Source organism: Opisthorchis viverrini (genome assembly GCF_000715545.1).
Source record: "Opisthorchis viverrini unplaced genomic scaffold opera_v5_47, whole genome shotgun sequence".
NCBI classification, from domain to species: Eukaryota; Metazoa; Platyhelminthes; class Trematoda; order Opisthorchiida; family Opisthorchiidae; genus Opisthorchis; species Opisthorchis viverrini.
The window spans coordinates 2,140,604-2,165,382 of NW_008751702.1; the positions used below are offsets into that span (position 1 = coordinate 2,140,604).

The 24,779-nt window shown below is 45.7% G+C and overlaps 1 protein-coding gene across 1 annotated transcript in view; it reads right to left on the bottom strand.

The window, feature by feature from the left end:
- The window catches only part of T265_03314 (hypothetical protein), a gene marked incomplete at both ends in the record, with an annotated part of 35,173 nt that overhangs the window by 3,942 nt on the left and 6,452 nt on the right, over nucleotides 1-24,779 (bottom strand). The window contains 5 exons of the mRNA XM_009167760.1: nucleotides 4,157-4,605; nucleotides 6,112-6,322; nucleotides 11,309-11,493; nucleotides 12,724-12,906; nucleotides 14,520-14,929. Coding sequence (XP_009166024.1) covers nucleotides 4,157-4,605; nucleotides 6,112-6,322; nucleotides 11,309-11,493; nucleotides 12,724-12,906; nucleotides 14,520-14,929 — 1,438 coding nt within the window. The remainder of the gene's footprint in view (nucleotides 1-4,156; nucleotides 4,606-6,111; nucleotides 6,323-11,308; nucleotides 11,494-12,723; nucleotides 12,907-14,519; nucleotides 14,930-24,779) is intronic.

Consider the following 24,779-nt stretch of genomic DNA (forward strand, 5'->3'; position numbering starts at 1 on the left):
GGCCTGTGTGCAGCACATTCAGCTGGAGGACATCATAAACGAGAGATTCAATTGAGTCTCGCGTGAAAACCAAATTGATTTGCAAATGAATGTATTTCTCGAAAATCTGCTCCACTTTTCTCTGTTCAGACAATTTTGGTGATGACATACTGGTGTATTGCCGAGAAACATAAATGACAAGGACTAAAAAAAAACTGAGTAATTCCGCTTGATTGTGCAACGTGGCCGTTTCCGTTCTCACGTCATCGAGAGCGTGGGACGGTGGTAGTAGGTTGACGGTATTGGGCGAGGCGGTGCACTTCAATGTATCAAGTGAGTATTTTCACCCATCTGGGCCATATACATTGAGTTGGCGACGACTAACGGAAAGATAATCCCACTCAACTGAAATGTAACCCTAAAAGTTACTCCGCTGATCCTAGTCACATGCCCCGCTGAACACGTCAATCGCTCCTAGGAACAACATATTAACGGATGGTCACACGGATTGGAACGTTGCAAGCACGTCATGGATAAAAAGCCAGGCGACATCAAGTCGTCCTGATGACCAAAGTGAACCACCTAGCCATGTGACAATTAGATGTCCACGACTAATATCTGAAACACAGGAAGGTCGCTGTAAACTGCGTGAGGGACTCTAAAAGACTGCAGGCAGTGCTAAATACGCTGAAGTGGTGCAAAAACGAAGCTTCTCCGTTTGGGATTGCTACGCAGTGAGATCGATAGTTTTGTATGGATATATGACGCAAACCCAGCGTCTATAGTACTTCAAGTGTCAGTTCCAGGGCAGCCGGATCACACGGACTGCAGTTGCACGGGATATTGTATTGAGGTATTGAGGTTCAGACGGTACCTCATGACCTGCCGGACGTACAATCGTTCTTATTGTGTCCAAAATGACTAGCAGCAGAAGATGAACCCACGGATTCAGCAGTAAATTCATCCAGTCTCGGGAGATATTCAGTATAAACATGAAAGGCGTGAGTGTTATTCTTACCCAGAACCACCTGGTGTACAGTATTATGGGACTGAAGCCACTATTGCCCCGGGCAGTTTATCGAACACTATAAAACATCAGAAACTTCCAAATGCAGGATGAAAACACAACACGTAACCATCCGTACTGATAATCTGTGGTAGGTCCTGTCACTTCAGATTCGACGTAGAGATTAAGATCAAGATCCCATCTTGCACTTTGCCCATAATTCAGCAGCTGTGATTTTCTTCTGAAACTAGGGAATGAATCTTGGTTTTACACATGGATATGTTTTGTTGCACACAAACCTGCGAATCATCTCTGTGGAGTTCACTCCCCTCAAGCGACAGTTTTCGACGGGTCCTATCAGCGGTTACTGAGAAGGGGTTATGTTGTGCATTCGAAAACGAATTAAAACAAAAAGCCCTGCCGTTTTTTTGACACGGAGCTACAGGCTTGAGGGATAGTGCCGGGTAGCTACTCGAGTGGGTGCTTGCATCTGAACTGCTACCCAATCTTGAGTTCGTACTGCACCGTTATATATTTGATGTACATTTAACACCATGAGTGCGTCCTAACCCGACAACTGGTTCGTATTTCACCAATCTGTTGGGACTCAGATTGTCATCCGGTCAATGAACTTGTCTGTTAAACTGACTTGGTCCGTATCAAACATGAGAGAGAGACATTGTGGTGAGAGTCGCACGGCGCATGATGTGGTTGATGTAGGTAAGGTTGTTTAGAATTGCATTTGTTCTGGAGGGCCATTCGCTGTCAGCGCGAATAAGGTTGCTGCTTAGGGTTTTCATACTTCGACGTCTTGTCATGACTTCAAAACCGATAGATTGTCTGGGCTTGGTGCATGTTCAGATGAAATTGGCTCTTCGAGGTAGCCAGTGTGGCAATGACAGCAGAAAGACCACTGACATCGATTATCAGCCATACCTTGCAGCGTCCCCAACCAGGCACAGTGGGCATCACGTGGACCCCGTTCTAGACAGTAAAACGGACAGCATAGTAAGGTTTAGTACCTGAAGACGAACGAAACGCCTGAATAACTCGCTCCGGTTAGCGATGAAAGACAGGCTCGTTTGAAACAGAATTTTGTAGAAAATGACAGAATCTACTGCGGCATCAGGGTAGACATCTTTGCCTGCAACTTGTTAATAGGTATCGTCCCGCACAGACTCGCCAGCACTCGGGAAAATCAAGCGCGGCCCCGTCAAAGACGCACACATACTGACCGAGTCTTTGATCAGCAGCAATTCGTAGGGCACCATCACAATTAACTTTTAATGAGTGTCGTTTTCTTATATATCAGAGTAGCGCTGAACTCAATCGATCCCGCTGCTTTGTTGTGATACTTGTCTTTTGAATGTGTTCGTAATATGGTGTTGAAAATTATCTGGTCCTGAGATTCCGACACACGCAGGCGCACAAAACCCAATGGAGAGTGTTTCTCCGAGTCCAGCACCTAAGATAAAGTGTGCTTAAATACCTATTTTCATTCAGATTTGTGAAAAATTTAATTAGCGATCCTCACCAACGGCAGTGCATCAGTAGTGAATACTGGTGTTTAACGATCGTATGCCCGAGGCAAGAACGCCCAAGTAATGAGTGGGAATAAATAGTGGTAAATTGCGTCAAGTGATAGGTACACAAGAAAAACGAATGGAAATAAGGGATGTTCACTGTACGAGAGTATGAAGACACAAGGGCACTTTGCCAACGAAGCATCATTAGTGGAATTGAGCGTTGTTTAGCCAGACAGACCAGACATGAAGTGAGAGCACGCTCGTTAGTGAGATCGGTTAAGTGCCACCCACAAAAAGAATCACCTGACCCCAACCTAGAAGCGCAAAGATACCAGAGAACTCCGAGTGATCGCTTTCATTTCTGGATACTGTGCCATGGTCTCTCTCAGTTAATACTTAGGACGCAAAGCAGTTTTCTTTGGGGAATACTGGTTGGTTACGTCTATCCTACTGCCCTTGGAGTCAAACCTTCGGGACCTTGTTGGTTTGAATTTTATGCAGATAAAACCTAGATGATGCGCTTGGGTGATGAGACGTCCCTTTGACACTGACGTGCAAAGCTGAGAGGCACATCACTAAGCTTCAGTATAACATAAGGAAGCTGAAAATGGAAGAATTTATCTGTCTAGATAGGATCATTCGGATCAGGATGAAGTATCACTTAAAGGGGCAGCATCGCTGATGGCGTGGGCGCCATAAACATCTAGGGATGAGATCGACACCCCTATACAGCGCTACCCGCTGTGTCGATCAGTCGCAATGAAACAGTGATCAGATACACCGGCTTCTAGTCCAAGTGGCCAAAGGTAATCAATATTGTTTCATCTTTCTCACTCACTGGACAAAATTCACATTAACACTCCACTTACTAAACATAGTCGTTAGAATCCTAATTGTACTTACAGAACGCTGGGGCTGCTGTGACATCCCATTTGACTCGTGGTTGCACACACATATAAGCAAGCTGAACAGACTGGCGACTATTGCGCCAGAACCACAGGTTTGACTCAGTGTAAAAAGATCGTCCAGCTGTAGCACACTTTCGGTGCCTAACTCCCATGCCAACAGGAAGCAAGACAGCCAGGATACTGACAGGTTGACCAAGCCTAGACAGGGGAAGTCGAGAGGCAGAGGTTGGATTCTAACCACGGACCTTCCGTTCAGAAAATATGCGCTCTAACCAATGAGCCATGTTGCCCCCAATGTGGATGTGTGGGGATACATCAACCTGAAAATACTGATTGTGGGAGCTGGTGCATTCTCGAGAAAAGTGGTACGATAAACTATGACGTCACTGTGTGCGACAATGACTTGACAAGACAAGGAACGCAGCGGCCGCCACTAACAAACGTCGCTCGATCATCATTTTGTAAAGCGAGTAGCACTATAGCTTTAGTGAAGCTGACAACTGCTGAACTACTCTATGAGATTAGGATTCGATCCCAAAAGAGCTCACGACACAGTGCTCACCGCTTCCAGTCGGTCATCGTTGCATGACTAAGCCAATGCAGTCACTGAGTGAAGTGCAACACAAAACAGACCACCACAGTGTACATTGCTACCATTAGTGGGTCTCGTGGATATATGTACAAGAAAACGATGATAACATCTCGCCAATGATATCGAAAAGAGGTCCAAAACTCACTCCAAAGTAACTGATGTCTCGTTCCGTTTGCTACACTCCATCATCCAGTGGTGCACATTACCGGGTAATGGTGCATTCTCTTTCGTTAAACTCAGGGTGCGACTGACGAATCCCAAAGATGTGTTAGTTGTCGTCAGATCTAGAGCACCAGATTGCGGACAAACTAGCGGTCGTCGCAGAGAAGAGGTTCGGGCCACATCTAGATTTGTGCACTGTTCGTAGTAAAGCTGAGCAGCTTTAGAGGAACGTATTAACTGACGCAGCTGCTGGACGTCCGTTCGCCTAACCCAGTTGGCATAGGAAGGGTTACGCAACACAACTCGCGAGAGCCAGAGGACCGCAGCCGCCTTGCGTGACTCACGTTTCAAACTGATTGCATGACTATGCATACCCGCGGCCAACAAAAAACGCGACATATACTGAACGTGGCTGCTATGTGCATCCAATACCTGAAAGAGAAGACAGGATCCTTTGTGTGAGGAGTCAGTGTAAGAAAGCGCCTATGGAAGTTAAAGTAAACACTTTGGACTGCAAACGGCCAGGTGAATACTGGATGATACTTGAATGAAACATCTTATGAATGTAGGTGTGTCGAGCTACGCTTTTTATTGATTGGAGAAAACGCCGTTAGCCGTATACATAATCATTACAGTGACGCTTGGTGTCGTTTGTGCGATGACAACAGACAACTGGGTTGGAATCCCTTCCCCCCTACCCGCGAGTGCCCCACCAACGCACACAGTAGTCGGAGTCAGGTCAGATGTCTCACAAGACACGCCTGGATGTGATTAACCAGTCGACCCTGTTGGCGCGTAAAGTAAGGAAGTCATTGCAAATCTTGTCGAAAGATCAGCTCACCAAACTAAGTTACCGGACCGGATTATCAGATTGGCCAAATTATATGTGAAAACGAGTAAGAATGAAAGGGTAGCCTACGTACAAACGCGTCGACAAATCAATGGAGCACAAAGTCGGTACACATTCATCAGGAAGCCACAATTGTGTTTACGTTAGTACCAATGTAACCACGACTGTAGCCTGTGTGGACTGAGTTCGAGATGGCTCAGTGGATAAGGTGTGTATTTATTGACCGGAATCCGTGATTAGAACCCGATACTGACTAATCCTGAAAAACTGGCATACCTTAGACCTCGTGCTTCCCCTGAGTGATACGGCAGCTGTGTGTGTGGATTTGTCCATCCACTAACGTCGGATAACTACGGTCATTTGCAACCCCATTAGACTGAAGGGAATCAAGTAGAAGATTCCACCAGACATGGTTAGACAAGTAAATATGAGTTAGCCGACCCGGTTAATCGATAAAAAAACACAAACACTGCTCAAAGATTGATGAAGCTAGGGTTAGTGAAAACAAATTATTGTTAAGAATGGAATTATCAAGTAGTGATCCAGGGGAATGTTAGTCAGATGGCGGTGGAGGCCAGTACGGGAGGTGAGCATTAGTGTATAGGTCGGGACATACGCCATGTTGGGTACAAAAATGCGGGAAGTAGTCCAGCATCGTGGCAGGTTGCTCGCACTCGGTATGGTGATGTGGTAACACAGTAAAGCTTTTTAACCATACACAGAATTTCCACAACCAGCTGCCCGATTTCTGGATGCGACTAACAGGATTTGGTAGAGAAAAAATAAAACCATCGATTCACGTGTCAAATCACCAGAGCTGAAGATCAAAATAGCATCTACCATGTACTTAGAATTAGGAAATAGTGTTACATCGCAACCTTGATTGGTGTTTTGGCGATTTCTAGTTGCAATACAGAAACACGAAAAATAACCTTGTTATTTCCATAAATGACAAGGCATCTACTGAAGACCCGATTGCTGGGTCTTTATGTATAACGTAGCACACGACATTTGGGCAATGCGATGTAGACGTAGAAACGAGAATCGTAAGCATTCAGGACTTAGCTAAGGGGTCATTGGTTGCTTACCCTGGCGAACCGTCGAAGAAACACGTAGGGATTCGGTCGATGGACAGCGAAATCAATTGCGGCCAAGAGCCTTCGCTCAGCGGTGATGAATTCTTCCCTACGATAGGCGCCATCCGTAATGTAGAGAAATTCCGTTAGCTGGGGCATTTTGCTCTCCTCATGTTTGCAAGCAATCATGATAGCCGCACACGCCATTAGCTGAATCTCAGACCTGGAGTGGTAAAGAAATTTTGTACTGTGTTAAAAGAGGGTGCGGATGAAATGAATAAATTGTGAGGAAAGGTACACAGCATATTTGTTAGTCAGCCATCAGTGTATCCTGTTTTCCGCGGTGCTGCAGGAATAGCAAATATCGGGTAATCAGCGGATACGGGAGCAAATAAAGTAATGTTACTACCTTACTAAACACGTCACGCTCCATGGGAGAAAAAGTCCTCTATCGATGCAACCGAAGATTGATTCGAAGTTCCATAGGTCACCAAACACAGGGTTGTCCACAAGGTCACTTGCACCGTATGCTGTCTAATCGAACAGTATACGTAGAGAAATAGCGCTCTAAGAGAACGATGTCTGAGAACAGAGGAAGCTATCCCCAAAAAGTACCCAATCTGTCCCATTATAAGACGGGTACCACCTTAATTTGTGTCATCATCGGTGTCTAACACTGATATCTCGCTTCCATAAATCAATTATTTATTTAAAAACCTTGTTAAAAATATATAAGTGGATGGAGAAGCCACCCAGTGCTACCCTATTACAATTACTTCGAGGTGAGTGCAAATTCAGGCAAGCCGAAAACATTACCACTGATATCGATTAGCACACCTATCTCGCTAATACGTATGGCGGCGGTCTGCCATGCGACGCAATATGAAGATGTGATCAAAGCAACCGCTACCAAGCGAGAATCCCACTTACTGCTCTCGAGTCAGTGCTCCACCGGCAGTCGTAAGGCGACAAAGGACAAGTGACAATAATAGGTCCCGTTGCAGCCGGATTCAAGCTGATTGCACTGTGATTTCCAAATTCGCCAGGGGCCTTTTTTTAGAACGGACATCACTATCAATTCTCCCCAGTTATTTGGAATGGGCTAGTTTACCGAATGACGACAGATCGGACATGTGCTGACTGAGGACCTCACCCCGCCTTTTAACAATGCGCCTGAGGGGCTATCCAGACAAGAAAAGCGATTGTGCTTAAAATATATGCTTCATAAATCCCCGAGGCCATAGGGAATTCCAGGACCACCGTCCAGGGTTTTAGTGTAGTTCGAGAATGCGACAGAGTAGCAACATATGGCCACGATAATTTTTGTTCGAAGTGCTCGGTTCAGTTTTTTTTTTGTGACTTTGATCACAGACGGCTTTCAAGTGTCGGTCGCACGGGTCAGTTGAAATACTCTTCAGGTGTGCCAGACACTCTTCACTTCTTTGGGGTTGTGTCCACCAGGCATCACGAAAGGCGAATCGCGGGCGCCACCTGGCCAGAATATTTCGTTTAATTTTAAAGTACTGCCCTTGAACAGTTTACACATGGCTGAAGCGGCCGTTCACAATTATCCGTACGTGGTCAGTCCAGTCAAAGTCAACCAACCAAACTAGTTTCAGATGAGTTACGTCCACATTCAGATCGCTGTTATTGGGAATAATTCACAGACATTGCCAGACGAACCGCGACTAGTAAAAGGTGTCCAGTCAAGCAAGGGTCCTTTCAGCCGGTGACTTAGAACAATACCGACCTTTGCCCAGTCTGTCGCAATGGCCTCTGAATAGCAAGAGGTGCACAGCAGGAGGATAGTGATTGGATGATTCGCCTAACGATAGTGCTGGGATCTTGAATTCCTATTTCCGATACGTAGCATACATCAGTTCCAGGCAAGTTCACTGTGAGGGAAAGCAGCCTGTTGTCTCTCCTGTTGCAGAGTCGGAATACTAAAATCAGCCAGGTAAATCATGTGTAGAAGTTCGGAGAGTGATTTTGAGATATCCGAAGCTGTCGGCCTCGACTGACGCGCAGATGTAGTGGCTAAGACCTATACAAAGCGAATGGATAAGCTCTCAAGGATAATGTTATCAACGGGGCAGAGTGATGGAACCAAAAGTGAGTGGAAAAAAGAGGCACCAGGGGTAACTCGTTTACACTTAGACGCCCTGTTTTACGTAGCAAACAAGGTAACATGCCTGCTGACATCATGAGATGCCCTACTTGGCGTAAGATTATTCCTAGCTGTAGATTATGTGCGGGTGTGGTTGTACGCGATACCAGAGCGTCCAAATATATGTAAGAGGACGATTAAAGCACTAAACTAATGCTTTTGGTCCGGAAGACTGACCACAAGTCAGAAGGTGGGTGCCGGCATACTACCACACTAATGCAAAATTTTAAGGAACAAGTTGCTGCACGTCTTCCAACCCTCAACTTAGAGGGCCGAGATTGTTTGCCAGATCACTGTCTGGTGAAAAAAATCGTCCAGTCGTAGCACTCTTTCGGTGACAAAAAGCCATGCCACCAGAAGGAAGCACGAGGACTGGGATACTGCCAGGTTACCCAAGCCTAAACAGGGTGACCAACTCTGGGTCAAAGTGAAACCCCATAGTAAAGCTCAGTGGATAGCGAAGGCGCATATGCAATGACATCACGGTAAATTCCGGTCTCTTCGTGACGAACCCTGATTTGTAGAATTTCCATATGGTTTCCAAATAGGAAGTAAGGCTGACGGGATATTGGGGGATCAACAACATCGACAGCACAACATCAGTGTCTTGATAATGATGCTTCGCTGCGGTATTTCTGGGGATAAGCTCCGAAAATGACGAAACCATGAGCTGTCAACCTCGAGATAAGTTTCATATCAAGGGAAACAAAAAACCCTATTCACCGAAGTGATCATTTTCGGGGGTATTACCGTAGCCCCGCAACTAACACAATAGGAGAAAATCAGAGCCACCTAAACTGCATCCTTACCTTGCAATCACTTTAAGTTATTCACCATGCCGTCACCTGGGACAGTAGAAGTATGAAAGTATACGTACGCTTCTGGTTGGTCAATCGGTGATGTGTTTGCCGAATGTGGTGCTGCACGGAGACCCTTGGCTCCGGTGTAGACCCGAGGGAAAAAGACCAGCGACCGAACCTAGAGGCCCGTCGCAAGCAATTACTTGACCAAAACATAACAATGGGCACCCGCACTAATGTTTGGTTTGGCACTGTAGTACTCGCGCCATCTGTCAGCTCCTCACTAGACATCCAGATGTTCCCCATAGCCGCCAAGGCGGTAGCAGATAACCTAGAGGTATTCCAATCAATATGTTTGGGACGATTGGGAATTCATCGAGCAAAAAGATACAGGTATTCCGTTAACCATACTGTCAGTGATACGGAAGTCCTTAGAACATGGGTCGGGAATCGGTCAAAATATGAAGCAGTCTTATCTTGGTTCCAGTTACTTGCGTTTGGCAAGTGGGTCGATGCGTACACTGGTGAGCCACAAGATTGATACTGCAAAAGATTGTGCGTCTGCAAGTCACTTAGGTTTAAATGATCAATGTTGTCCTCTGGAGCTTGAAAGCCTTCTGAACGGCTCATTAGTTTGGTTTCTCACGCCTGCATGGATAGTCGTTCTCTGGGGCCAGACTCTCCCATGCCCTGAAATTAATCATTTTTCTAACTTACTTGGAAGCTACCCCAACAGTGGGATTTATAAAGTCACCGATTTCGAACTCCACTTTTCAGCTGACAGGAAACGAATTGTTAAATGGTGCGAGTTTCGGCTATTCGCTTCAAGCAGTCTAATCAGCGGGGTTGACTTCTATCCACACCATATTAAATTTCAATGGTCTTTGCTCATCGGACTTCGGCGTTCGGTACTCGATTCTCGCATTTGATCCGGCAGATTTTGCGCAGACATTTCGAGCGGAATCATTAAAAGACTCGAACACATCACTTGTTTCCAGTCCAGGTTTGGCTTCGTACACTACCAGAGACGGCACGACTGTTTGATGCACTGCAGTTTTGGTAGCTACACGCAGTTGATGATTCCTTCAGATGTTTTGCTCAAAACGGTTCAATGCTAGCTTTTGCAATTTGTGCGCTCATCCCACAGACAAACACCAGGTTTGTGGATAGCGTGCAGCCAAGATGGCGGCAATTCGCACAGCACGCAACGATTTAATCAAATGCTTGGTGTTTTATGCTAGGGCTCATAAAAGACAAGCGTTTCAGAAATACTCATAGTTAATGCCAAGATAGATGCCACTGGAATAAACGTCATAGTCATTCGCGATAATTGCGCCACAGAATGCGAAAATAAATTGGTCATCCGCAAATAGTAAGCTACGGACATCGGACTCGCCTAACAGTACCTTGGCCGAGAAACGCTTCGAATGAACAGATAACCATCCAACCGATAGTGAATAGGCATGCCTCATTCAGAATGGCGAAAAACCTCTGGTAAACGGTTAGCGAATAGGGAATGAGCAGGGCTGTATCAATTTCGAACTCCGCCGAGGTAGAGCATTACTGATTAACTCAGACAGAAAAGAAACGACGATCATGGAAGAACTGCCCTTCTGCAGGTGAACTATAACTATAACGCGATGATAACATTAGTAGTAATAACAGTTCGTTGTGCTCTAGGTAGATAGCTCCCATGCAACCCGAAGGAAGCACAAGGGCTGAGATAGTGCCAGATTGCCGAAGCTTGAACAGGGACAATAGAAAAATTGGAACTGAATTCGAATTACGGACCTACCAATCAGTAATATCGCGGCCTAAACGCCGAGCTATCTCGAGCTTGCACACAAATGTAGAGATGGCAAAATCCCTCTAAAAAGTCAAGACGTGGTAACGAGAACAAAAAGACCTGTGTGTGTGTGTGTGTGTGTACGCAGCGAGTCTTTCTATCGAGACAAGGTAAAGCCAATGACCTTGGTTTCTAGTAGAACAATAATTCTCGGGGACAACCTACAGAAAACATGACAGCCTGAGGTCTCAGCAAACATCATGTGCCAGTCGTCCGAAACACGGAATCCTATTGGATGAACTAGTACACGTACCTCAAGTTAGAAATAAAATCGCGCATTTGGAAAGGAGAATGAACATGACTGGAGTCCTGGATTTTTAAACTGGAGTTCGTGATGGTCATGTGTCACATGAAACCCGAGCAGCAAAACCGTTTGGTTGAACGTAGGTACCTTACCTGGCAAGAGACTGACCACGGTCGAAGTAGGCATAGAGGAGACCCCATGCTAAGTGAATGGTTTCGTGATTGAAACCAAATAGGTCTTGAACTTCGAACAGCCAGTCCGCCAGAGTTGTCAGCATATCCGGGGTAAGATTAGGCTGCTTTCCAGCGGCTAGAAAATCACTCACGTGGAAACAAGTCTACGCGAAAAGTGAATGGAAAGTATGAAAGGCTAAAGGTGCGTATGAATAGCTTTCAAAAGCTAAAATCGATTACAATCACCTTATGAGAGAGCGGAAACTATTTTAGTCCGGATATTACTTTACAGATCGCCAACTAACCATAGTGACCTCTTCAGATTTATCCCCAATGGAAATGACTGAATATCTGGGTGATTATGAGCACAAAAATTAGCTATTTTCAGCCTCTGTACGGACAATGCAGCACAACAAATTAAAAGAGCGTTTACAGCAGACGGACGATCTCTCGCTGAACACTTAGAAGGTGGTCATAGAAGTCTGAGCGTAAACTGTTGATATGTACAAACATACGATAATTCAAAGTTAATGTCATGGTGATCCCCTTAGAGAAATAGCTTCGCAAGTAAAAACAACTTCTTTCGACCACATTTTTTCATAAGACCCGGTGATCGAGGGACAATTCGACTTAGGACTGGTTACACAAACCAAATTACATTCGTCAATTCGTTTAGTCTACATAGACAACTTGAAGGATTACAAGACTTTACAGGAAAGTTGCCCCTGAATGATGTGCTATCCGTATCCGACCCGGTTCGTGGGGTTCTGTCCGACCACCTCCAACAGACAATGGGTTGAGCTCGGGCCTGTGCTGCGCTGTTGCTAACACATTTGTTTTGTCGAGCTGGTTTGGTGAAACCTGACAGAATTGTACTGACTTCATTTTACATGAATGCCGGAATTGATTTAAAAAGCCTGTTCTATTTTGGTGATTTTTAACCAAGCGCAAATGCTGTGGCAAGCAAGTGGCAAATGGTCGCATTTTGAATCGTTTTTTATTTGCTTGATTGTTCAGAGATTATCATTGAATTAAAAAAAGCAGTCCTGGATTCACTGACGGAAGACCGGACATCCTTTTGGGGAAGTTCCTCGTAGTTACCTCACAGATGCCCTTTATAAGAAATCATTTCTGCGGAGAAGCAGCCTTTATCAAGCGGCTTGATGGTTTCCGGCCCCCACCTGGCTTATCCGTTACACTTGGGATAACAAGTATTTGTTCAGAAAAAACGCCAAACTGGACGGTGTTGACTGAGAACTCAACACACAAGCAATATGGTGTTGTTCACAGAGTATCGGGTAAACGAAGGCAGACAAGTGAACAAATGCAATTTACCACGGTGACAAATTGGAGTCCGGACAGAAATGCACCGAATAATCGAATAAATATCCTACCTTGGCTTCCCTTATTTGTTCATAGGCCATTATACCAACAATGTAATCGGTCGCCTCCATCATGCGATCCACAGGTGACCGATCCAGCGCGGAGATAGCAAAGTCAGTCCGTCGGCATTCTGCGAGTAGTTCCTCTAATTGGACCCGATCTGCAAAAGCCGCCCGAACAATATCACAAGCGAGCTGGATAGAGTGGCATTGAAACAGAGGCTGTGATTAGGAGGCGTTTTATCAGGAAAACGGAAGTAAGGGCCAACACATTCGACAGTTTTCCCCAAAAACAGAAGAGATGTCCAACTGATGCCTAACTTTGCGAATAATGCTTAATTCAGTTCAATAAAAAAACTTACGTCCCGAAAATTTTTCCGCAGCTGTTTATTTCATTTCGTGTGCTGACGAAGAATACAGCAAAAACAGTAAGATACCACATGGTCTCGTCACAGTCAACTCACCGAGACCTGAGGATTTCTTCAGATAGTGTTCGCAGGGGACCAACAATGCAATCGTTGTAACGGCTTGTGCGGCACCTCAGACTTTGACAATAGGGTTGTGGTGAGCAAGTTGGCTCTGAACTACCGAAAGTAACATGGTGCGATAGGGCGATACATTATACGTCAGATGACTTAAAAGGCTGATTTATTTTTTGCCAGAGGTCGAACATAAAGTGGCGTACGAAACATCAAAATCAAAACGAAACATATAGCCGGGTGTAACAGGGTCGAAAACATTCAACAGAGCAGAAAAACTTGTTAAAAGGTAGTGCACCAAAAGACAGCGAAGTACACAGTCGAGCACCACGTCAGAGACATCAAAGTGTCAACGTTTTGACGCCCTTTTCTACCCACATACCGACAGAATGAGAGCTTTTACTGCTCCGAAATTGTGCCGTGTTGTCGTCGGGAGTGTTGGCTAAAAGGGTGGACGGACGCTGCTAAGTTCGAGGTTGAATATCTGGGTTCGTATTCGGCGCTTGAACCAATAGTATATCGGCATTGACGAGAACCCTGCCACCTACTCCGTGTTTGGGGAGCTGTAAATCAAAACATTCAAGAAACCGGTTCACCCTCATTGGGATAGCCGAAGTAAAGTAACTTCATGGGTTCGGGGTGAGTTCGGTGCATCGAACTCACAAAGGTAGTCTGTTGCAGTCATTTTGACATAGAAGATGTGAAAAAGCAATGTGTAACGGGATGCTGCGACCAGCATCCAGTGCAATGAACAAAAAAGGAAAATCATCATAGAAGTCCAGTATGGGTATCACTACTGAAATTCTAGTCATTCGTTGACTAAACCCGTGTAAGAAAACTGGATAACACAAAGCTTAGAAGCTGCTGTTCGCCGTCGTTCATGGGCAACAGTCTCCGATTCATTCTTCCTCAGAAGAAATTCTCTGCTTGGTGAAGTGTAGTCAATAATCATTATGATTGATCGCAGTTAAAGGTAGGCTAAGATGATCAAGATGGCGATAATCTCTGACTGACACGAGACTGGCTGTACCTTGATGAATCTCAGATGAATACCCTACAGTTTAATCAATTCAGATAAAAGAATTAATAAGGACCAGTGGATTCTATTAACTGAATGACTAGTGGTTACCAGAAGATCTGGATAGCACGTACATCTTGGACTTGAAAGCTCTGTGCAAATAAGTGTATTAACTTAGTTCACAATACTGACTGGGTGAGGAGCGAGTTCTGGAAGGATAAAAGTGATAAGCCGAAATTCGTGCAAACTGTAATGAGTATGAATGGAGTATGATTGTCATCAATCCCAACGACTTCTAACATCACACTTACTTTTGACTTGAATGGACGCCTATCGATTTCTGATTCATCGATCAAAGTCTTCTTTTGCTCTGATTTGAAGATAATAGATTGAGACTCAGATTGGTCACATCGTGGGCGTTTGGACACGGGTCCCTGCGACACATAAACAGAGCTGGGGTGATGGAGAACGGAACAAATGGAAATGGAAGGCATATTTGGAGGCAGATATACGTTTTCGGCGTCACTGCCACAATAGTCACTTTCGCCTTCCCGAAACGACAGCAGACTCGAAGGAACACGACTTCGGACGCTTGATGCGGTAAGAGGAACTGCATGACTTTCAGTACCGATTCGATTGCCGACGACTCCCTCACTTCTCACCAGAGATGTGTCAATGGAAAGCCCCAGTGCAGAATCCACTGATAACCGAGAAGTTGAAGCTTTGAGTAGAAGAGAAATCAGCAAGATACTGAAGCCATGAATATTGATATCTTGCAAACAAAACGCTAATGGACACTAACTACTATCCAGTGGCTTCCTTAGATACTCTAGGAGGTAGGCCACCAATGAAGAAGAGAATATCGAATTAAACCAATGGGAGGTGTCTGGTGACCATATTTGTGTGATGAATTCCAACATACTAAGGCACGAATTGTCGCTTTGATGCCCCTTTTTCTTAGGCACCCCACACACCTGGAAACCAGCTGCTGGCACTCGAAGTTGGGGCGAAGTCTACAAAAAATCTAATGGGAATCGGCATACCGGCTCAAATGTTTCGATAATGAGGAGACATAAGATTTTCAGAACAACCAAAGGCGCATAGGCATCACAGCATTGCAACATATCTACGGGTGGCTACCCAGGTCCACAGATAAGACAAGCTTAAAATACGATGGAGGCTCTAGTAAAGGGCCTCCATTATACCGCATACATCGCTCGGGCGTCCAACGATGACTGCCCCGCGTCATCAGTGGACACAGCAAATTCCTCATGCCCCAGATGTCGCTACACTGTTTGTTCGATCTCCCCGAGATTCACGTGGAAACATAATCATTCATGCGTACTGTAGTCCTTATAAGTAGCATAAGGCCATGCTGAAAATGAGCAGCCTTCTACATTCAATCTATCGCTGAATTTGTTCATGCGCTATTAATTCACACTCAAGTTGACGTGGCATTTTGATATTTAGCGTTTTAATGCAATGGACGTGTCGGGTATACAGATGGTTTATCCCATGTAAACCACCCGCAGGTCATAAAAACAGCAACACAGTTCGATTGAGTAAATCAAAACAAGTTGCAACGTCTAGTTCCGTTAAACAGCAGAGTCAGCGAAAGTGCACACAGACAAAGACTCGGGGGAAGTGATCCGCTGATTGTTTGCTCCTCGAAATTATATAGGGTTTAAACAGGTGGCTACAGGATACTGCTGAGGGGGTACGCAGCGGTTACACAGGGCCGCGGTATTGTTACCAGCTGTGGTCGGTGTACAAGTGAATTCGAACTGTCATCGGCGCGTCGTTCAGACAGCCGTCATCACGTAATTCAAGACATCATTGACATACATCTTTGCTCTCTGCACTGGACCTGTGAATCACAGTGCCTTAGCCTCAGCCTCAAAATATGCCAGTCCGTCAATAGGTAGATCAGTGCATAGAACCATGCCCCCAAAATCAGTGTCTTTTTGTCACTTGTTCGGCTACGGTGGGCTTGGACAATATTTGGTACTGTGTTTAGCAGAGCAGTTAACGGAACCGAGATGTGTTCGCTAAAACGGATTAGGACACACCATAAACGTGTCGTGCTCGAAATACAGAGTTGAGGGAAATGTGTGGAGGCTATCCTGAAGTGTGGATAAAGTCTGACATCAGATTACTGTGTTTCTAATATGGTACTGTTCGGGGGCCAGCCGTCCCTAATAACCGAACATCACATCATTTGGACGCATGTGTCACGTGCAGGATACGGGCCAGTCGTAGGCATGCCCTGATTGGTCAGAATGCCAGCCAGTCCGAGTCAAGCGCCTTGACTCGACGGTTCTCGCCCCCTCACGGACATTCTGGCACGACCTTGTGGAACACTCTGTGACTACCCTATATATATATATACAGTTGTACTGATTTTCTTTTGTCTCCATAAAGGGCTGTGTATAGCTACCGTGCCTTTTGATATACCATAGTGGGCGGAGCAGGAAGCCAAGGGACCGACACAGAGTTGCACTACCGTACATCAAGACATAACAGGTACCCAGTAGTTTTCAGACTTTGCAAGAGACCCACAACTCAGAATTCCGGATCATTGAATTCTCCACAGGATCAACATGATATTCAGTGACTTGTATGTATCCGCCAAACCGAATTCACGCATTATATGTTTTGATGGTCATCTACTAACTCAGACATCCGCTGAATATTTAGCCTTGCATGGGATGGTGATCACCCTGCTGAGAAAAGTAACGGAGAAGGAATGTCGAGGAAGGTACTGTTCGAGGTGGCCTTTACTTTGGGGGTACCGTTGTAGCACATTCCGTTTTTACTATATCGTTTTATTGTTCAAACGAAGCACTAGCATCACGCAAATGATCTAACATTTGAAAACCAGTGGTCTAAACCGTTAAGACGTATCAGTTACAGGACCTCAAAGTCCAGAGAAGCCGCGTTGGGCTGTTGATTATAATGGATCAACACGCATCATCATCATCATCATCATCATTGTCAGCTGTAATAACCCCGTACTCGTCGTACAGTGGTTGTAGCTGCCGCAGTTTCGTTCACCGATGATTTGGGGAGGGGGGTAGGTAAGTGCGCATTACAGCGGGAGATGATAAATCCAGCAGTCAGTGGGCTGTCAAGTGGGGGGATTGGAAAAGGAGCTATGCACTGAAGGCAATAGCTTGGATGCACGAGCGCCGTTGAGGGCGCGACTGGGCGATGTCTGACAATTGTCTAGCCATTGATGTGGCGCAAGTGACTGGCGGATAACCCTAAACCAGTGATGAACTTGAAAGATATCTGGAAACAAGCAAATAGAAGTGTTGAATGAGCGAACAGCTCAGTTAAGTAAATTGTGAACAAACCTCAATACAGCAAACGACTTGAGGGTCTCCATCAACCTCATAAGTAGGATCGTGTCAGGGGGGACATCCTGACATGTTGAATAGTTTTTTCTAGTGGGGGAGGCTTTCACGCATTACACCGAGTTGAGGAAAACATAAACGAGAGATCCTTTTGGAATATACGCTAGCACCGTTTCGTTTGAAAATTAGTGTACAAGTCCACAACGATTCTTCTCACAAGAAAAATTTAGTCAGGAGTGATACCATTGCTGCCCCGAACAAGAAACCTTGGTGCTTACGGGTGGCGGCTTAACATCTCGTCATTAGCAGTAGTCTTCAACTGAATGTGTTGTATCATGCGAACACTAACTTGATTCGCAATGATAGACAGATTTTATTAAGACCTTAGTATGTTGGACCGTGGCTGTATGTTCAGAATGGAGCCAGAGCTCGATTTCGGTAATCCAGCATGACACAAAGGTAGTGGAGAAGTCGAAACTAGCATTCACGAGAAAGAAGGGGATACTGCACCGTCCTAAACACCCCATTAGCCCGTTCTGAGACAGCGCACGCTAGCGCAGCTTCGGCCGTGAGTAGCTGAGTGAGCGCCGTGAACAGAAGTCAACAAAAAAAGTGATTCAAGAAGGCCAGTACGCAGTGCGTGTAACTGATCAACAAATATAAACTACCAACATACACAAGACGGAGTCGAGACAGTGGTCATGCCACATTTGAAAACGAGAGCCTTAACTGAATAACAGATGAATCTCCCGTTCATTATATTCTTTAACGGAATGTGTCATAAAAAGCTTGCCTCACGTGTCCGTTGGGACGATGTTGGAGATATTCATCATCAGCATCTTCTTGAAGGGAGCAACATACAATGGTCCTGGAAACTTCCACAATCCACTACCGAATTCACCATTGTTAAGGCTCATCAAGAAGGCGCAGTCCCCGAGGCTTCGTTAAGCCCGTGCTACTTGGACCCAAATTGTACAGTAAGGGATGTATTGTTGTATTGGTGCGACACATGGCCTCTGCGGACAGATGACGTGGGGCGTCTCCAGGCCTTTGACCACCGACGCCTCAGAAGCGTGGCTGGTTTTCGATGGCGTTTCTCTCTAGACTGTCTGATTGGACGTGTAAGCACCTCAGGACGCTTGACATAGGCAAGCACGAGGTCTCTTCCCTCACCCACTCTTTTTCTCTTCTTTTCACTAAGGCTTTAAACATAATTAGACGAACACCATAGTTGTCAAGGCTGATTCTTCTGTCTATGGTGATAGATGATTCTCCTGTGAGAACCTAAATTGTGTGCAAATGAGTGTACTGCCTAGCACCCACTAAACAAGATCTGTGAAAACCTAAACCTGAAGGTCAAAGCCCCAAACCATCAGTAGCAACTCCTAGTCACCCACGCTAATAAGCAAGAATCCTTACTAAAGATTTGGTACTTATCTAACCTGACAGTCAAGAGATATATGACTGGCTATCTGACTTGAAACCCTCCCAACTCGATAGCGCATTTGCATGGCCTTTTATGTAGAAAAAACTAGTGATTAGTCCACCGATCGTTTCCTACATCTTTCTGAACCGAAGATCGGTTCTAAACGTTCCCCAAAGAATTCTGTTTATTCATAGCAGAATGGTTCATGGGCACGGGTGAAAAACCGCATCTAAACCGGGTCTAAGTTAGCGGCTGAAAACCGTCATGTCTCGAAAAGTGATCCGTATGCTAGCTGAAAACCCACTTGGGGGTAGTTGTGTGCGCTACTCGTCCACACAACAGAACAGAGCAACTGACAGACTGCTGCAAACATTCACAACTAGTACAACAGGCATCAAAGTCTAGCTATAAGTTGAAAATTTTACTAATGGAAAAACGTGGTGAGTCTTACAGATTTCTAACCCGTTCCTGACCATTCTACTGAGTAGTTTTGCCAACCCGGCAGCGACTAAGGCGACAAAGGGCAATCGACGCCAAGAGCCAAGCTGACTCCGATTTCTGCACTCATTACGAACTTCTTTTTTTAAAAAAACGGACAAAGTTACACAAGCATCAGCTCCATTCGTAAACGGCGCGATGGGACTTGGTCAGGAAGATTGAGCGAAAGGGGCACTACCTAATTTTCGAAGACATCCGAGCTTCCAACTTCACTCTCCCTAACTCTGTTGCGGGTCTAGAAACCCGTTGAGCAATTAAAGGTAGCCAGTTTAATGCCGCTGAAAGAGTTCGGTTCAACGATTCAGGCGCTCTACCCTTCTAGAGATGACCGGATTATTTTCAATATGGCTCAGTGCTTAGAGCACGGACTCACTGACCGGAAGGTCTGCGGTTCCAACCCGACCTCCCCTGTCTAGGCTTGGACAATCCGACAGTACCCTAGCCCTCGTGCTTTTTTCTGGTGGCATGGCAGTTACGCACCGAGAAAGTGATACAGCTAAAAGAAAAAAATTGACAGCAACATCAAATGAGAAAAGTGATGTTTCACTACAGTACAACCATGTCAATCTATTTTAATGAAGCTTCATAATGGAAAGAAATGAGGTAGGGAAAGTGACACGTGGCTACCATAAAACACGCAGGAATTGCCTACGACGCCCAACCAGACAATCTGGATGGAAGCTTACAGAGTGAACGCCAGTCATACCGGTTAGCTGAAATATCGTTATGTCTCCAGAAAAGAACGAGTCATTTGGACACCATTCTAGAAGGTGAACAGCATCAACGGGTCCCAAAATTTTCCTGGCATCCCTCGTTCCCTTCTGTCATACTCAGTGCAATCCATGTATCAAAGGCACGTTGGCTCCAGGATCACCAAAAAAAAAATTTTCGTGGCATCCCTCGTTCTCTTCTGTCATACTCAGTGCAATCCAAGGCACGTTGGCTCCAGGATCACCAAAAAATGGGAGATCGTGATAGATACAGCCAAGCAGCGATGGCACAACCAGTTAGTTCGGGAACACTGAAGGTGACAATTTTGATGCGCGAGCACCACTGACTGCGTGACTGAGCCACGTCCATCAATGTTATTTACCACTGGTGAATTAAGTCTCGTGGTCCTCATACACGGAGGTGAAAGCTATCCACCAGCGGGAGATCGTGATACAACCAAGCAGCGATGGCACAACCAGTTAGTTCGGGAACACTGAAGGTGACAATTTTGATGCGCGAGCACCACTGACTGCGTGACTGAGCCACGTCCATCAATGTTATTTACCACTGGTGAATTCAGTCTCGTAGTCCTCATACACGGAGGTGAAAGCTATCCACCAGCCTGAGCATACCTCTTATGCTTTGAAAGTTCGCTGCCAGGTCATACACTGTCCACCTCTCGGTCGCTTCCAATGGTTGAGAAGAGTTCTGCGATGCAGGCAGAGAACAAGCCCTGACCAACGTAACCTATGAAGGATGAGTAATTCATCCATTCTGGGAGGATTACATTTTTCTTAAATTATCCGGTGCACCGCACCATTGCTGATCCGATGTTCCCACCAGACCCGACGAATGCTGCGAAGACACCGACTGTCAAACACTGACAACCTTCATAAGTCCTCTGCACGTAGAAAATACGGTTCTGATGAACAAAACAATCTGAAACGCACCGCTGCAGTGTAGACTCTGTACTTGACAAACTGACGTCATGCCGGCGCCACGGGTATCGCAAGTTGGCAAAAACTGCCCTGGCCTTTCTTACTCGACATGTAACCTCGTCTGAAGCCAGTCTGCCTAAACATAGACAACTGCCCAATCAAACGAATTTATCTACAACGTCACCGGCTGGATTGCAAGGATTGGGTTTGGGCTTCATTCCAGTCAGTCTTGCAGAGGCACTTTACATTGGTGTGAAGCGCATACTAGACCATGCGGCCGAAGTATTTAGGTTATTTAAAATGGATGTACTTTTGAAGGCTTCGGACCAAGGAGCGCAATGTCGTCTGAACACTCAGTCTGTCCGCGAACGCGCCAGGAGCACTCAGATCCCCGAGGTTTAGGGGACAGGCAGAGGACATCCAGGTCTGAAAAGCTTGGAGGAATGACAAGAGAGGGTAGCGCTTTCTTACATCAATGTACGTGGTGAATTTCACTGAAAGTCTGCTGTATACCCGAAGCGCCCACGTGAGTTCACTTAGAGTGCCCTCACAAAAGGTATAAAGTTAGGACACCTTTGGTCGACGGACCGCCAAAATTTCCGACGACCGGCACAAAAACAGTCTTTAGATCACCAAAGACGACTAACGTAGGACGTCTGAAAGCGTAGAGCTGATCACGAGCTTTCCTTGTAACAAATATATGATTGACGCATCCCCGGCCAGGGCAAAACCCAGCCTGGATCTGACGAGTTTGTCTCGGTGTTGATTCCGTCCACCTCTAGGTTTCGGCTATTCTCAATCAGGCACGGGAAAAAGCGCTCGTCTCTGCATGTGTAACATATGGCCGAATCACCTAGCTTTGCACCGCTGGATGCATTCTTTGGGCGAAGTATCGTCTACTTCACAAATACCAAACTACTGATCAGCTCCATCCGAATGCGTTGCTTACGACCGATTCCAACCATACTTCTGAGGCATCTGTGGTCAAAGAGCTGATGTCTCAGATCCTCCGCCCGAAGTGGCCCAGTCTTAGCCGTACAGCAATGCAGGCTGTATTGTATTCTGATACACGCGTCCTTTGGGACTCAGCTATATGCCATTTTGAAGCCACAGGTGAAGCAAATTGACAAACGCTAATCTGGACTTCGAGATTTGTGCGTTCACTTCGCCTGTCACTCCAGAGTTAATAAGTGTTCCACAACCTCCCACAAATTCTTACAGGCATGACCAAAGACGTCTTGCGGCATGAAGCTGTACTTTATGGGCAGAAACTACACGTCTGGATGGATGGCTTTGGTTAGCTTCTTTTGTATTGGTTGCGCTTTCTGCTCTTCAAAAATGTGAACAATGATCAGTAAGGTTCCCGCTCGGGAAGACCTGAACACCGGGGCTCTGGAGAGCTTCGAATATTCGACCAATGGCAAGACTGCACAAAAAGGGAAAAAGTGAACTCCCGTGTCGGACACCATTACTTATAGGAAAACTTTTAGAGAGCTTCCCATATGTTTTTTAATTGACTGAAAGCTCTCCATACGCTTCGCGTCCACAAGTATGTGAATACAAACAGCGCACAATTTACATGCAGTGCCAGTTTATCTCACGATTTCCACATAAACGTAAAAATGGGTCGCACGGTTCAACGCTGAAAAGTCCCATGGGCAACAGGTTAGGCAGGATTACGTAAGTATTTTGCATGCAGATGCGCGAATGTCTAGAAAGGTCTGCCGATAAATAATAAAATGGTAGTAAATGCCAACAACAGGGGATAGTGACATAATATTAAGTGATAAAATGATGGATGAAAAATAACGATATGCAAACAAATGATGCAGTAAGGTCACAAGGATCCAAGCATGTAGTTCAGAAACCTCAGGCAGTTGATTTCAGTCAGTGAGGCAAAACACCACATCCGATTAGGACGAGAACGTGGGTCTGTTGGGTGTTAGAACGTGGCACGTCAGCTGAAAACGAAGAAAGGCTCGGCTGATTCAGAATCTGACTGGAAGCCTATTCCAATAAGTGATGTAATAGGGTCCAAAAGCTTGGCTGTCAGCGAGGTAAGAAAAGATACAAGCTGATTACCAACAGCACCCATACGTCTAGTTGATAAACGAAATATTTCAAATGTGTTCGGTCTCTTAGATTTATTCAACCTAAATCCCCCAACACGGTCTGTGATTCTGTATCCTCCGCCATTTAATAAAACTTCCAGTTGTTACTACCACCAGAAGTTCATTGGATTGTGAGACGATCTTCCATGACTACGCAGAGACGGCGGCGCTCCTGTTCAATCAGGTATGTAATCTTGTTGGAGGAACTCGTCCCTAGATCGAGTCACCGTTTTACTAACCTTATCAAAGACGCGCTAACTGTTTACTTCGAATACACAGGGAATAATCTCAGACTCAAGGTACCCTGCACTTATGTTAGTGACGAGAGGCTTTCGAGTCCAACGAAGCGTCAGCTCCAAAACTGTTGCTTAAAATGAAGACGACGATGGCTGTGAAACTTTACACTCTATTCGACAGCAGACCGCCCGTACCACAGACCGTTTTTTCCACCTCGTTACCCGAGAAAACATCTTAAGCAGTGGGTGGAACTAGAAGATTTGCGCCTTGAAGATAACGCCTAGCGAGAACCATTTTCCAGCCCGAGAAAAAAATTTTCACCTGTAACATCCTTTCGGTACCTAGCTGCCACGCCGAAGTAAGCACGAGGCCTGGGATATTGTCGGGTTGCCCAAGTCTAGGCAAGGGATGTCGAGAGGCAGAGGTCGGATTCGAACCACGAACCTTCCGGTCAGTAAATCCGCGCCAGCCATCTCGCCCCCAAGGTGAGAACGCTGGCTTCATTCGAAACATACTTCGGGACGACAAGAGAGCGTTGATTGGGTACTCGACTGTAGCTCTAGAAGAACTAACACACATGTGAACTCTACGGGCAGATGGCTGTGGTCATAGGGCGAATTTACTGACTGGAAGGTCTGTGTCGGGACGACGAGCGTTGATTGGGTACTCGACTGTAGCTCTAGAAGAACTAACACACATGTGAACTCTACGGGCAGATGGCTGTGGTCATTCATAGAATTTACTGACTGGAAGGTCTGTGGTTCGAACCTGACCTCTGTCTCTCAACTTCCTCTGTCTAGGCTTGGGCAACCTGGCAGTATCCCAGCCCTCGTGATTTCTTCGGGTGACATGGAAGCCAGTTACCGACAGGGTGTTACAGCTGAACGATTTTCTCCCTATTTTATGGGAAGACTCTTTAGCTATTCTGCCGGCACAAGTTACCTTTGCCTACTTGTCTTCCTGAAGCCGATATTAGATTACTTTAGTCATTAGACCCTTACAGGACCATAGTCTACGGCAAGAAATAGCGAGGTGTTGAGGATGAGAACCACCGAGTTTGAGATTTTTGTTCTCCGCTGCTCACTGGCTAAGAGCCTTGCGTGTGAGTGTTTTGAACTGCTTCTCATTAAAACTGAAAATGGACTATGAACCGACCATGGAGTTTTACCACAAAAACTGCAGCATCACAAAATGTATTCAACTCTTTGGACTTGGGTAGGAGGTTACCTCAAGCACTTTAACCTGGCCCAGATGCGTTAGTTAGCTGAGAAGTTCCAACAAGTTATTTCTCCCT